The sequence below is a fragment of the Rana temporaria genome, chromosome 2 (assembly GCF_905171775.1).
Source record: "Rana temporaria chromosome 2, aRanTem1.1, whole genome shotgun sequence".
Taxonomy (NCBI): domain Eukaryota; kingdom Metazoa; phylum Chordata; class Amphibia; order Anura; family Ranidae; genus Rana; species Rana temporaria.
Genome location: NC_053490.1, coordinates 320,503,192 through 320,518,254, shown reverse-complemented (window position 1 = coordinate 320,518,254; position 15,063 = coordinate 320,503,192). Strand labels below are relative to the sequence as shown.

General features: G+C 46.7%; 1 protein-coding gene across 1 annotated transcript in view; it reads left to right on the top strand.

Annotated features, from left to right (window-relative positions):
* The first annotated feature begins 872 nt into the window (after nucleotides 1-872).
* LRIG2 (leucine rich repeats and immunoglobulin like domains 2) overlaps nucleotides 873-15,063 on the top strand; it is a 103,622-nt gene continuing 89,431 nt past the window's right edge. The window contains exon 1 of the mRNA XM_040337469.1: nucleotides 873-1,067. Within this exon, the coding sequence (XP_040193403.1) occupies nucleotides 889-1,067 (179 nt within the window). The 5' untranslated portion in view covers nucleotides 873-888. The remainder of the gene's footprint in view (nucleotides 1,068-15,063) is intronic.

Genomic DNA, 15,063 nt, shown 5'->3' with positions numbered 1-15,063 from the left:
AAGAAAGAGGAGGAGTGTAAAGAGGCAGCCCCTTATATACTGTCTGACCTGCTGCGTGATTGGCAGTCATACCCAGAGGGCTGCTGGGACTTGTAGTTTGTTGCAAAAAAGTTATTTTATTACTGAAATTCACTGAAAGTTGTATTTCTGCTGTGGGCATTATTAAAGGAAGATAATGCATAAGATATGAGCCTCCTGTCTGATATATAATTGCTTTTAGTAAATCAACCTCCCGTATCCTAAGACAGCAGGTCAAATGCAGCTTCTCAACTACTGTGTGTACAGCTCAATTACACTAAATGTGGACTTGTGTTTGAGGTAAGGAGAGCTAATTCCAGGAATGTATGTTATGGGAATATGGACTGTAAGGCTAAATCCAAACGCAGGAAACTGTTGACACGAACCCCTAAAATCCACTGCTCCATCATGAAAAAAACACTTTGATTTTTGCCTTTCTTGTTTTACCCAATGTGTTTCACAAAAATAAAACTCCAAAACTTCGGGGAAATAAAAGCTCTTACGTTAGCCGATTCCTAACAGTCAGTAAAGCAAAATAGGAAACATAACCCCTTTCTAAAAGACCCTTTAGAATTATAATAGTTGTAATCTTCAGTTTCCCTGAAGTGACTGGTTCCCTTTACGTGATCCTATCCAGCGCTGAAGCGACCCGCCAACTCCTCTGACATTCTGTTTACACCTCAGAATACTTCCGGTTACTGGTCGGCGCTTGGCCGTGACGTCAACACGTATGGTACGGCAGAACGGAGTGTAAGCAGTAGGCGGTCCTACGACTAGACGGGGATCGGGGAGAGTGGGCCTTACCGGGGAGCGTTATTTGGATTGTTCGGGATTGTGTACGGGCTCCGGGAGAAGAGCCACAGGGAGAAGATGGAAGCCGCTACATGGCTAGCTCTGGGGGTCCTCCTAGCTGTGCTGCTGCTGGAGGCCGCATCCTCCGATACGTCCTGCCCGGCTCCGTGTGTATGCGAGGGCCGAATGCTGGACTGCAGCAGAAGAAGACTGGGCCGGCTTCCCGCAGCGCCCCTGCCAGAGGGCATCACCAGCCTGTAAGTGTCTCATTGCATGCTCCGGTGTACTGCAGGGCGAGCCGATCTCCGGGGAGGGGAGCTGCACTCAGGATACTTGGGGATAAGGGCTGTGCATGGGATCCCTGGGGATGAGGGATTCACACAATATAACCAGGGGTTTGTAAGCATACACACAGGGTCTTCATGGTATGGGGTCTGTGCGCGAGGGGAGGGGGTAGCCATGGTATGGGGTCTGCGTGCGAGGGGAGGGGGTAGCCATGGTACGGGGTCTGCGTGCGAGGGGGAAGGGGTAGCCACGGTATGGGGTCTGCGCGCGAGGGGAGGGGGTAGCCACGGTATGGGGTCTGCGCGCGAGGAGGTAGCCACGGTATGGGGTCTGCGCAGAATATAACCAGGGGTTTATAAGCTGCGCACAGGGTCTCCATGGTTTGGGGTCTGCGAGCGAGGGGGTAAACATGGTATGGGGTCTGTGCAGAATATAACCAAGGGTTTACAAGCTGCGCTCAGGGTCTCCATGGTTTGGGGTCTGTGCGCGAGGTGGTAACCATGGTACGGGGACTAAGCAGAATATAACCCTGCACGCGAGGGGGGTAGCCATGGCATGGGGGGGTCTTTGCGCGAGGGGGGGATAGCCATGGTATATGGGAACTGCACGCGAGGGGGGGGTAGCCATGGCAGTCTGCGTGCGAGGGGGGGGTAGCCATGGCATGGGGTCTGCGCGCGAGGGGGGGGGTAGCCATGGCATGGGGTCTGCGCGCGGGGGGGGTGGAGTAGCCATGGGGGGGTCTGCGCGCGCGAGGGGGGGGGTGTGTGTGTAGGCATGGGGTCTGCGCGCGCGAGTGTGTGTAGCCATGGGGTCTGCGCGCGAGGGGGGGGTGTGTAGCCATGGCATGGGGTCTGCGCGCGAGGGGGGGGTGTGTAGCCATGGCATGGGGTCTGCGCGCGAGGGGGGTAGCCATGGCATGGGGTCTGCACGCGAGGGGGGGGGGGTGTGTAGCCATGGCATGGGGTCTGTGCGAGGGGGGGTAGCCATGGCATGGGGTCTGCGCGCGAGGGGGGGTAGCCATGGCCTGGGGTCTGCGCGCGAGGGGGTAACCAGGGGTTTTTAAGCGGTGATCAGGTGATGGGGGCTGAGCGCGGGGTGACCAGAATATGAGCTGTGTGCGGGATCTCTCTGGGGATTACGGGCTTCACACAAGGTGACCAGAGAATATGAGCTGTGCATGGGATCTCCCTGGGGATGGGGGCTGCGTGCGGGATCTCCGGGGGTTATGGGCTGTGCACAGCATAACCTGGGAATGGGGGTTGCACACAGGGTGACCAGGGCATGGTGGCTGTGTGTGGTGTAACCAGGATGTTGATTGCGCACTGGATTTCTAGGGATGGGGGCTTCACAAAGGATATCTGGGAAGGGGAGCTGTGCAAAAAATAACTCGGAATGGGGGTTGCTGTTTAGAAATTATTCTGAAGAAATGAAACCCACTCCCATCACGTTCTAAAGTTCCTGCCTGTTTCTGTGTCATACTAATTTTCTTTTTATGCTTTGGTAGCCTAACCTGTACTATGATGTAAGATTTTTTTTTTTTGTGCATACTTGAATTTTTTTCTGTTTGGAGTAGGTGCTGTCTGTTGAAAATGAAACACTATTGCTAGGGAATGACTGTATGAAAAGTCTGCTACAGCAGTCATAGCAACCAATCGGGATCAATGTTCTATTATTGGACCTAGGTCACAAAGCTTCAACACAAGTATTTTAGTCATGTGACTGTAATTTTAAAATATCATTATACCGCGCTTAAAGTTTTCAGTTTGACACTTAGAAAGGTGTATTGGGTAGCCTAGTAGTAAAAAGGGTTGCTGGTTCGAATCCCAACCACGATACTGCCTGCCTGGAGTTTGCATGTTCTCCCTGTGCCTGCGTGGGTTTCCTCCGGGTACTCCGGTTTCCTCCCACACTCCAAAGACATGCTGATAGGTTAATTGGCTTCTGTCTAAATTGGCCCTAGTATATGAATGTGAGTTAGGGACTTTAGATTGTAAGCTCCTTGAGGGTAGGGACCAATGTGAATGTACAATGTATATGTAAAGCGATGCGTGAAATATGCTATATAAGTACCTAAATAATAATAAGCTACTTTGCCCCATGAAGGGCAGCTCATTGATACGAATGGTCTGATCTATGCATTGTGCAAAAATGCACGTTTGTACATGTTTACAAAACGCTATAATGTGAACTGAGTCTTTTTCTTCCATAGACCCCAAGTATGTATGTAAAGTACCTGGTTGGTTTGCAGGCCCATTGAATTGTTCAGGTACATGTTTGACTGCTTGACAGTCTTCAGCATAGTCTGACTTCTGTATTGGCTCCTATTGCGTATCCCTGAGATGTGCATATTGATACCAGTAACATTGCTGGCATTGAAGTGTGCTACCGTGTTTCCCCGAAAATAAGCCCGGGTCTTATATTAATTTTGGCAACCTAAAACACACTAGGGCTTATTTTCAGGGGGTGTCTTATTTAACTAAGGTATGTACAATGATCCTAAAGTGGTTGTTATCCTAAAGAAAATAAATAAATCCTTTTCCTTTAAAGCATGATAGATCTCCTGTGTCTCCTGTCTTCTCCCCTCCCTGTCAGGTCAGGAGTCAGTATTTTGATGTAAAAAGCATCTTCAAAAACAGTACCTTTCTTGCAGCTTCCCCGGCTGTCGCATGGTCTGCCTAGGCTCTTCTCTGCTCCAGGATCCCCGCTGGCGTCGGCCTGCTCCGTGCACTGGGGAGGGGGCCGCGGGTGTCGGGCGGGAGGAGAGCAGAGGAGGGGGGAGCCGGTGTCCTGCTGGCGTCGGCCTGCTCTGTGCACTGGGGAGGGGGCCGCGGGAGGAGAGCAAAGGAGGGGGGAGCCGGTGTCCTGCTGGCGTCTGCCCGCTCTGTGCGCTGAGGAGGTAGGGGCATCGGCAGGAGGAGAGGGGAGCCAGTGTCCCACTGGCGACTGTCCGCTCCATGTGCTGAAGAGGGAGGGGCTTCGGGCGGGAGGAGAGGGGGAGCCGCTGCAATAATTCTGCAAAGTGGATTAAAAAAATGTTAAACTAATTTTACTAGGGCTTATTTTCGGGGTAGGGCTTATATTGCAGCCCTCCCCAAGAATCATGCTAGGTCTTATTTTCGGGGAAACACGGTAGCTAGGTCACATGAGGACTTCCTTCGTTGTTGTTGTCACAGGCAGCTTGGCATGGTCTGACAAGGAGTTGGATAAATCAGTCATTGTTTAAGCGGAGTTCCGCCTGGGGAAAAAAAAATTAAGTCAGCAGCTACAAATACTGCAGCTGCTGACTTAATATATGGACACTTACCTGTCCGGAGCCTGCAATGTCTGCACCTGAAGCAGTTCTTCGGGTCGGCTCCCGGGTGCTGCTGCCGCCATTCCTGATACAGGAACCAGGAAGTGAAGACTTTTGGTTTTATTCCTGGTTCCCTACTGCGCATGTGTGAGTCTAAGGCTGAATTCACACCTATGCATTTTGCAGATTTGCCCTACAGAACGTGTTTCATAGGAAACCATGTTAAATGAACTGTGGTGCAAATCTGCAAAATGCAAAAAGCACTGAAACTGCATAGGTGTGAATCCAGCCCTTATTGTTTCTGCTGTTTTCTGGGACATTTGTGTCGCCCAGAAGATGGCGGGGGGAGGAAGTTGGAGGGGGGCCGGACATGGCGTAGTTCACCGCAGAAAGTGCAGTGATCTATGCCTGGAAGTGTAAGCAAATACCTGGATTTGGCGGGTATCTGGCCCCCCCCCCGATCAGCAGAAGTTCCATTTCTGGGTGGAACTCCGCTTTAATGTTTGTTTCCTTACTGTTTAGAATTTGAATCACATGCTATTGTATTCCTAAAGTGGAACTAAAGTCAACACTTTATTAAAACATTTTGTATAGAGCAAGAGTTTTTTTTATTTTTTTTGGTTGATTCCCCTTAATTTCTTTTCCCATAGCCACAACAGGAAGTGAGAGGGAATACCAGGGTGTTATCAGGGCTGCCTGAACTAGTGTTTCCATTGGAAGATTTCCCCTCTATTCCTGTTCTAGTGACCACTCAAAATTTGGAATTTTCTTTCACCTTTGGTAATAAGTCATTATGACAAATAGAGAAGGCTAATCTGCCTAACAGGGTCACATACTGTACATCAGGGTTTGACAAATTTGCTTGGAATCTAGGAGCCAGCTAAAAAAGTTAGGAGCCAGAAAACGCACCCGTCCCGACGAGCTCGCGCACAGAAGCGAACACATACGTGAGCAGCGCCCGCATATGTAAACAGTGTTCAAACCACACATGTGAGGTATCGCCGTGATTGGTAGAGCGAGAGTAATAATTCTAGCCCTAGACCTCCTCTGTAACTCAAAACATGCAACCTGTAGATTTTTTTTAAACGTCGCCTATGGAGATTTTAAAGAGTAAAAGTTTGTCGGCATTCGACGAGCGGACACAATTTTGAAGCGTGACATGTTGGGTGTGAATTTACTCGGCGTAACATTATCTTTCATAATATTTTAAAAAATGGGGATAACTTTACTGTTTTATTTTTTTATTAAAAAAAGTTGAATTTTTTTCCCCAAAAAGTGCGCTTGTAAGACCGCTGCAAAAATACGGCGTGACAGAAAGTATTGCAACAATCGCCATTTTATTTTCTAGGGTGTTAGGATAAAAAATATATATAATGTTTGGGGGTTCTAATTAGAGGGAAGAAGATGGCAGTGAAAATAGTGAAAAATGACATTAGAATTGCTGTTTAACTTGTAATTTTTAACTTGTAATACCAACGGCCACCACCAGATGGCGCCAGCTCACACAAGGAAGAGCTGGGGACTTCACAAGGCCGCAAAGCCGCGGCCTCAATTACTGGACATCACGGGCCCAATTCATTTTATATAATTTTTGAGGCCGACAGGTCTTTCGGCGATATTCAAACACATGCAGTGTTTACATCTGTGATTTCTGATTATGTCTGTGCAGTTTGCCTGAGATCTCTCCTGTTTACTGACAGCAAGATCACAGGCATTGGGATCACACCTAGCATGAGCATCCTCTCTGTACTGTAGGCCATTTTTAAATGTCTGATTGCTCTTCAAACTGTCTGGTTTACAACACTGGCTGGATGAAAGGTGGAAAACTATGCCAAGCCAAAAATGTGTTTTTCTTCTAGTTTTGGTTTGTGTGGAAGGACTAGGCCCCCTGTCAGTTTTTTCCCCTCCTGCTATATGGGACTTCGTTACCTCCGTTCTGTAACTTTCTGTTTTTACCAGAAAGGAACAATCTGCATATATATATATGGGTGTTAAAGGGGTTGTAAAGGTTAGTTTTTTGTTGTTTTTTTTCACCTCAATGCATCCTATGCATTTAAGTGGTAGTATACTCTTTTCATCCGTCGATTGGATGAAAACGCCCACAGTTAAAATGGCTGCAGCCAGACTCAGTGGGGGGAGATTTCTGCAGCATATTTGGCAGGTACAGAATCACAGTATATATAAAATATTATGCAAAGTGGTTGGAGGGAAGCTTCAGAATAGCAAAGATGTTTTTATTACAAATTATGTGCGCAGACTGCAGTTCCTCTTTAAAGCGGTCCTCCACCCTAAAGTGGAGTCCCGCTGATCGGAACCCTCCCCCCCTCCGGTGTCACATTTGACACCTTTCAGGGGGGAGGGGGGTGCAGACACCTGTCTAAAGACAGGTATTTGCACCCACTTCCGGCCACACGCTACGGGCGAAAGACGGGCATTCCGTCACATCCCGTCTGTCGCCCGTTGTGTGCTGGGAACACTCGGCTCCCAGCACACAGCGTGTGAGCCAATCGGCGGGCGCAGCGCGACTCGCGCATGCGCCGTAGGGAACCGGGCAGTGAAGCCGCAGCGCTTCACTTCCTGGTTCCCTCACCGTGGATGGAGGGGGGAGCAGCAGAGAGACGAGCGATCGGCTCATCCTCTGCTGCGATCACCGCTGGACTCCAGGACAGGTAAGTGTCCTTATATTAAAAGTCAGCAGCTGCAGTATTTGTAGCTGCTAGCTTTTAATATATTGTTTTAGTGGCACATCCGCTTTAATGTGCTTCTTCTTGGCCGTGTGTTTTGGGTCATTGTCATGCTAGAATACCCATCCATGACCCATTTCAATGCCCTGGGAAAGGAAAGGAGGTTCTTGCCCAAGATTTGATTCCGCATGGCCCCGTCCATCGTTTCTTAGATGCGATGAAGTTGTCATGTTCCTTTAGCAGAAAAGCATATTGTTTCCACCTCCATGTTTGACGGTGGGGATGGTGTTCTTGGGGTCAAGGGCAGCATTCTTCCTCCAAATACGGCGAGTTGAGTTGATGCCAAAGAGCTCAATTTTGGTCTCACCTGGCCACAACACTTTCACCCAGTTTTTTTCTGAATCATTCAGATGTTCATTGGCAAACTTCAGATGGACCTGTACATGTGCTTTCTTGAGCAGAGGGACCATGCGGGTGCTGCAGGATTTCAGTCCTTCACGGCGTAGTGTGTTGCCAACTGTTTTCTTGGTGACTATGCTCCCAGCTGCCTTGAGATCATTGACAATAATCTCCTGTGTAGTTCTGGGCCGATTCCTCACCGTTCTCATGATCATTGAAACTCCACAAAGTGACAGTTATTTTGTGTTTCTTCCATTTGTCAATAATCGCACCAACTGTTGTCACCCTCTCGGCAAGCGGTTTGGTGATGGTCTTGTAGCCCATTCCAGCCTTCTGTAGGTCTACAATCTTGTTCCTGACATTTTTGGACAGCTCTTTGGTCTTGGTGGAGGGATTGGAATCGGATTGCTTCTGTGGACTAGTGTATTTTATACACTGCCTTTTGAGTGCTCCTAATCTCTGCTTGTAACCTGTATAGAAGACACATGGGAGCCAGAAAGAAATATTGCTGATAGGGGATCAAATACTTATTTCACTCAATAAAATGCAAAACAATTTTTAACCTTTTTTAAATGCATTTTTCTGGATATTTTTGTTGTTCTGTCTCTCATTGTCAAAATAAACAAATCATTAAAATTATAGACTGATCATTTCTTTGTGAGTGGGCAAATGTACAAAATCAACAGGGGATGAAATACTTTTTCCTCTCCATTTTAACCACTTCCTGCCGGTCGTACGACTTTGTACGGCTGTAGTGTGGATCCCAATTGCCGGGAGGCCGTCTATATACGGCCCCCGACTTCCAGCCACTGGGGGGGGCACGCGAGCACCGGCGGCGCGCGCGTGCCTGCCGCATCACTGAGATGCCGATGCGCGTGCCTGTCGGCCGCGATGTCCGCCAGGCACCCGCGATCGGTGGTTACACAGACAAGGACGTGGAGCTCTGTGTGTGTAAACACAAAGATCCATGTACGGTCAGGGAGAGGAGACCGATGCTGTGTTCCTTGTACATAGGGACACAGATCGGTCACCTCCCCCAGTCAGTCCCCTCCCCCTACAGTTAGAACATTCACTAGGCTACACATTTAGCCCCTTCCTCGCCCCCTAGTGTTAACCACTTCCCTGCCAGTCACATTTTTTTACAGTAATCAGTGCATATTTATAGCACTGATCGCTGTATAAATGTGAATGGTCTCAAAAATGTGTCAGAAGTGTCCGACGTGTCCGCCATAATGTCGCAGTCCCAATAAAAATCGCAGATCGCCGCCATTACTAGTAAAAAAAAAATAATAATAATAAAAAAAATAATTCTGTCCCCTATTTTGTAGGCGCTATAACTTTTGCGCAAACCAGTCGCTTATTGCAATTTAAAAAAAAAAAAAAATTGGGATATTTATTATAGCAACAAGTAAAAAATAGTTTTTTTTTTCAAAATTTTCGCTTTTTTTTTTTTTTTGTTTATAGCGCCAAAAATAAAAACCGCACAGGTGATCAAATACCACCAAAAGAAAGCTCTATTTGTGGGGAAAAAAAGAATGTCAATTTTGTTTGGGAGCCACGTCGCACGACCGCGCAATTGTCAGTTAAAGCGACGCAGTGCCGGAAGCTGATTTTTCACCTGGGCAGGAGGGGGGTATATGTTCCCAGTAAGCAAGTGGTTAAGGCAGGTGGCCAGACCACATCATCCTTGCTGAGGATTCAAAAGAAATCAATGAAGAAACTAAAGCTATTTAATGTTAAGCAAAAACTTTTTCTAATTGTTGCATAGTAGGCAACCTTGAAAAGGCACAGGTCCATCCATCTAACCTGTGTGTGTGATTTTATGTCAGTATTGTATATCCCTGTATGTTGTGGTCATTCAGGTGCTTATCTAATATTTTTTTTAAACAATCGACGTTCCCCACTGAGACCACCGCCTGTGGAAGGGAATTCCACACCCTTGCCGCTCTTACAGTAAAGAACCCTCTACCTAGTTTAAGGTTAAACCTTTTTTTCTTCTAATTTTAATGAGTGGCCACGTGTCTAGTTAAAATCCCTTCAACTAAAAAGTTTCACCCCTCTTGTGGGGTCACCAGTACAGTATTTGTAAATTGTATTAGAGATTTTTTATACTAAACCTAAAGCAGAACTTTGCCCAAAAGGGGAAGTTCTGCTTTAAGTCATCCTCCCCGTCCCAGGTTTGGAATGTCATTTTTTGGGGGGCCGGGTACTTTGATTTGACAGGTACCTGCTTCCACCTCAGCTCGGATCTCTTAAGAGGCTTAAGATACCGGCATTGGGAACTCGAAGGGCAGTGAAGAACTGGCCTGGGTTAGAACTGCTCTGGATTCCTAGACAGGTAAGTGTACTGTTATTAAACGTCAGCAGCTACAAGACTTGTAGCTGCTGACTTTTAATATATTTTTCTATTGTGACAAACCAATTTAAGACCAGGACCTTTAGGCAGCTAAAGGACCCGGCCAGTTTTTGCGATTCGGCACTGCGTCGCTTTAACTGACAATTGCGCTGTCGTGCGACGTGGCTCCCAAACAAAATTTGGCGTCCTTTTTTCCCCACAAGTAGAGCTTTCTTTTGGTGGTATTTGATCACCTCTGCGGTTTTTATTTTTTGCACTATAAACAAAAATAGAGCGACAATTTTGAAAAAAAATCAATATTTTTTACTTTTTTCTATAATAAATATCCCCCAAAAATATATACAACATTTTTTTTTCCCTCAGTTTAGACCGATACATATTCTTCTACCTATTTTTGGTAAAAAAAATCGCAATAAGCGTTTATCGAATGGTTTGCGCAAAATTTATAGCGTTTACAAAAAAGGGGATAGTTTTATTGCATTTTTATAAAAAAAATATTTTTTACTACTAATGGCGGCGACCAGCGATTTTACTTTTTTTTTCTCTTCCCTGACTGCAACATTATGGCGGACACTTCGGACAATTTTGACACATTTTTTGGGCCATTGTCATTTTCACAGCAAAAAATGCATTAAAAATGCATTGTTTACTGTGAAAATGACAATTGCAGTTTGGGAGTTAACCACAAGGGGACGCTGAAGGGGTTATGTGTGACCTCATTTGTGTTTCTAACTCGGGGCTCGACAAATCCCGGTCGCCATGGCGACTAGAAATAGCGTTCTGGCGACTTGGCTTGGAAGGTGGGCCAAAAAAAAAAAAAATTTCCATAGGACCGGTGCTCCGCGGACTAGGCCGAAGCCGCGGCCTCGCCTAAAACATCCTGCTCGTAGCGAGCGCCATCTGCCGCTCGCGGCCTTTTCCCAGGATCGCTGCGGGCAGGATGTTTTAGGTAAGGCTTCGGCCTAGTCCGCGGAGCGCCTTTTCCTCAGGCCCCCACCGCCATCGCCGCTCGATCGCGGGGGCCCGTGATGTACGGTAAATGAAGCCGCGGCCTTGTGAAGTCCCCAGCTCTTCCTTGTGGGAGCTGGCGCCATCTGGTGGTGGCCGTTGGTATTACAAGTTAAGCATTACAAGTTAAACAGCAATTCTAATGTAATTTTTCACTATTTTCACTGGCATCTTCTTCCCTGTAATTAGAACCCCCAAACATTATATATATTTTTTATCCTAACACCCTAGAGAATAAAATGGCAATCGTTGCAATACTTTCTGTCACGCCGTATTTGCGCAGCGGTCTTACGAGCGCACTTTTTTTGGGGGGGGGAAATACACTTTTTTTAATTAAAAAATAAGACAGCAGTAAAGTTATCCCAATTTTTTTTTTATATTGTGAAAGATAATGTTACGCCGAGTAAATTCATACCCAACATGTCACGCTTCAAAATTGCGTCCGCTCGTGGAATGCCATCAAACTTTCACCCTTTAAAATCTCCATATGCGAGTTACAGAGGAGATCTAGAGCTAGAATTATTGCTGAATACCGTTTACATATGCGGGTGCTACTCAGGTATGTGTTCGCTTCTGCGCGTGAGCTTGGCGGGACGGGGCGCATTTTCTGGCTCCTAACTTTTTTAGCTGGCTCCTAGATTCCAAGCAAATTTGTCAAACCGTGTGTGTGTGTGTGTGTGTGTGTGTGTGTGTGTGTGTGTGTGTGTGTGTGTGTGTGTGTGTGTACGTGATCCCCATTTTTTAAATTATTATGAAAGATAATGTTACGCCGAGTAAATGCATACCCAACATGTCACGCTTCAAAATTGCGTCCGCTCGTGGAATGCCGACAAACTTTTACCCTTTAAAATCTTCATAGGCGACGTTTAAAAAAATCTACAGGTTGCATGTTTTGAGTTAGAGGAGGTCTAGGGCTAGAATTATTGCTCTCGCTCTACCAATCGCTACCATATGCGGGCGCTGCTCACGTATGTGTTCGCTTCTGCGCGCAAGCTCGTCAGGACGGGGTGCGTTTTCTGGCTCCTAACTTTTTTAGCTGGCTCCTAGATTCCAAGCAATTTTGTCAAACCCTGTTCTAACTGTAGGAGGGTGTAGCTGTAGGTGTGACGTCATCGATTGTGTTTCCCTTAGAAGGGAACACACGATCAATGACAGCGCCACAGTGAAGCTGTGTTTACACACAGCTCTCCCCGTTCTTCAGCTCCGGGGACCGATCGCGGGACTCCAGTGGCGATCGGGTCCAGGAGTCCCGCGGCCGCAGAGCTTTGGACCGGGTCGCGTACGTGGATGTGCCCAGCCGTGCCATTCTGCCGACGTATATCGGCGTGAAGGGGTCCTTAAGTGGTTAAAGTAAAAAGTAAAAAATTGCCCAAAACCATTATGTTACTTTAGCTTTTGGGAGATGTCTAGAACGGATGTTTCCTTCCCCTCGCTTTTTTCCATTTGTATGATCATTTCACACCAGTCATATTTCTGCAGGTTGAATCACATATCAGTTCCTCCTATCTCAAGGGAACTCGGCTGAGCTTTCTGCTCTTGTATTAACAGTTCTGGCTACCTGCCCAGCCATAACAAGGAGTTTTCACTCTCCCTGATGATTCTTCAATTTGTTTATATTATAATCTAGAAGGTGGTGTGAAATTCTCTTTTCAGTGAGGCATTTATCTTGCCTGGATACCAGAGAGATACAGGAAGAAGGTGATTTAGCCTGTCGGCGTCCACTTATGGTGGATATACATTTTGGGTGGACAGAACCTTAAAATTACACAAAATTTCTATCAAAGTATGTCTTTTAAAGCGGAACTAAACCCTCCTATGTTTTAGCATAGGAAGCTGCCATCTTGATATCTGTTTGATCTTCAACTGCCATATTGCTGCACGTGTGATCAGTTATGACAGCAGCCATTTGATTTGACAGTTTTGGTCGAGAGCAAAACATGACCGTTACATTCCTGTAATGTAACTGTTAAATCATAGGGTTTTGTTCCGCTTTTAATAACAAAAAAAAAAATAATAATAAAAAAATAAAAAAATTAAAACCTTCCATCCGCCTCCTCCAAATTCCTTTTTTTTTTTTTTTTGCTGCTGTGATCTGATTTCCTGTAAGGGTTTGTTACGTTCGTTCTCTTCTTGATTGTCTCACTGAAAGTAGCCACGCTCCCTTGTTTGCTCCTGACATGGACTGTGAGATTTGTAGTGACCATGACTGCAGCACTACTCCTTTCAAACAAACGTAAAAAAAGGGGAGAGGTCCAGAACCTCATGGAGAACATTGCAAGGGGCTACAGAAGATAGAATATAGAACCATTATTAATGGATGTTTATGGATTATTTTTGTGAGTAAGGATATTGTTTAGTGTCACTTTTAACCACTCGAGCTCCAGAAAGTTTTACCCCCTTCATGACCAGGGGTATCCCTGACCATATGCAGTACTGCACTACTTTAACTGGCAATTGCACGGTCATGCAACACTATTTTTCACACACTTTCTATTGGTGGTATTTGATCACCACTGTTTTTTTTTTTGGGGGGGGTAACATTCCTAAACAGTGAGAAGCTTAGTTTTGTATATTTTATGTTATATTTGTTTCCCAAATCTGTATTGTATGTGTGCGTTTGTTGTGAATTCCCAGTAACTTGTCACAAGGAAGTTGACCTATAACTGAATGGATGCCTAGCACAAGTCTTAATTGGTGTATTGTGAAAGGCTTTCTATTGTGGTATGATATAACAAAAGGCCTTGCTATTGCAGTCTAGTAGTGACCAAACTGGTTTATAGACAGTTGGGCATGCAGGATGTTGGGTTGATTGAACAATTAAAGTTGTAGTAAACTCTGTTTTATAATTTTTACCTACAGGTAGGCTTATAATAAGGCTTACCTGTAGGCAAAATGAATATCTCCTATACATGCACCGTTTAGCAGATATTGTGGCGAGCAGCAGCCAGTGATGTCACCAGCACATGCATTAGGAAGGAAGAGCATACCCGTGCTGTTTCTTCAGAGCTATGTGCCACGACCGAGTCTCCAACGTGCATGCCTGGGAGTGATGTTATCGCAACTTCCACCAGTCGGAAGGCTGGAGTCTGGGAACCCACACCTGGTAAAGATCACCTGGAAACCTCTGCAGCAGTGACAGCGTCCCGCTGGAGGGCTTCGTTTTATGGGAAGTCTTTCATAATGTACTAGTATGCGGTTATTACCTCCAAAAGATTTACTCTCTTCATGACCAGGCCACTTTTTGGGATATGGCATTGCGTTGCTTTAACTGACAATTTTGCGGTCATACAACGCTGTACCCAAATAAAATTCATATAATTTTTTCCTACAAATAGAACTTTCTTTTGCTGGTATTTGATCATCTATGTGGTCTTTATTTTTTTACACTATAACCAGCGTCACAGTCCCAGCATGCTCCGGGTGATGACGTCACCACACGGAGCATGCTGGGGCTGATGTCATAAGAGGCCTATATAAATCGTCGCGCATCGCACACCCGGCATTACAGCGGGAGGGAGCGTTGAGTCAACATCGAAGAGGAGAAGAAGGCGACACAGAAGACCGGGCCCCCACTGGTTAAAGAGCTGAAAGAAGACAGCGGTGGTGCCTGGCATAAGAGAAAAAGACTCAGAGAGCGGGAGAAGAGAGCGGAGATGTACCCCATACTCATTCACATAGGGTGGGGGGCCGGGATCTGGGTGCCCTCTTATTAGAGGGGGCTCCCAGATTCCGATAAGCCCCCCGCCCACAGACCCCGACAACCAATGGCCAGGGTTGTCGGGAGGAGGCCCTTGTCCCCATCAACATGGGGACAAGGTGCTTTGGGGTGGGGGGGGGCCACAGGGCACCCCCTGCCCCAAAGCACCCCCCATGTTGAGGGAATGCCACCTGGTATGGCTCAGGAGAGGGGGAGCTCTCGCCTGTCCCCACCCCCTTTCCTGACCGGCCGGGCTGCGTGCTCAGATAAGGGTTTGGTATGGATTTGGGGGGAACCCCCACGCCGTTTTTTCAGCGTAAGGGGTTCCTTTTGAAGTCCATACCAGACCTAAGGGCCTGGTATGCCCCCAAAGGGAAAACCCATGCCGTTTTTTTATTTAAAATTTGGCGTCGAGTTCCCCTGTGGGAGGGAGGGGCTTGCCTTAGAACAGGTTCACACTGGGGTGACTTGCTGTAAAGTTGCCTCACTGTGAACGGGAATCCGACTTCTAGGCAACTTCCATTGAAATCAA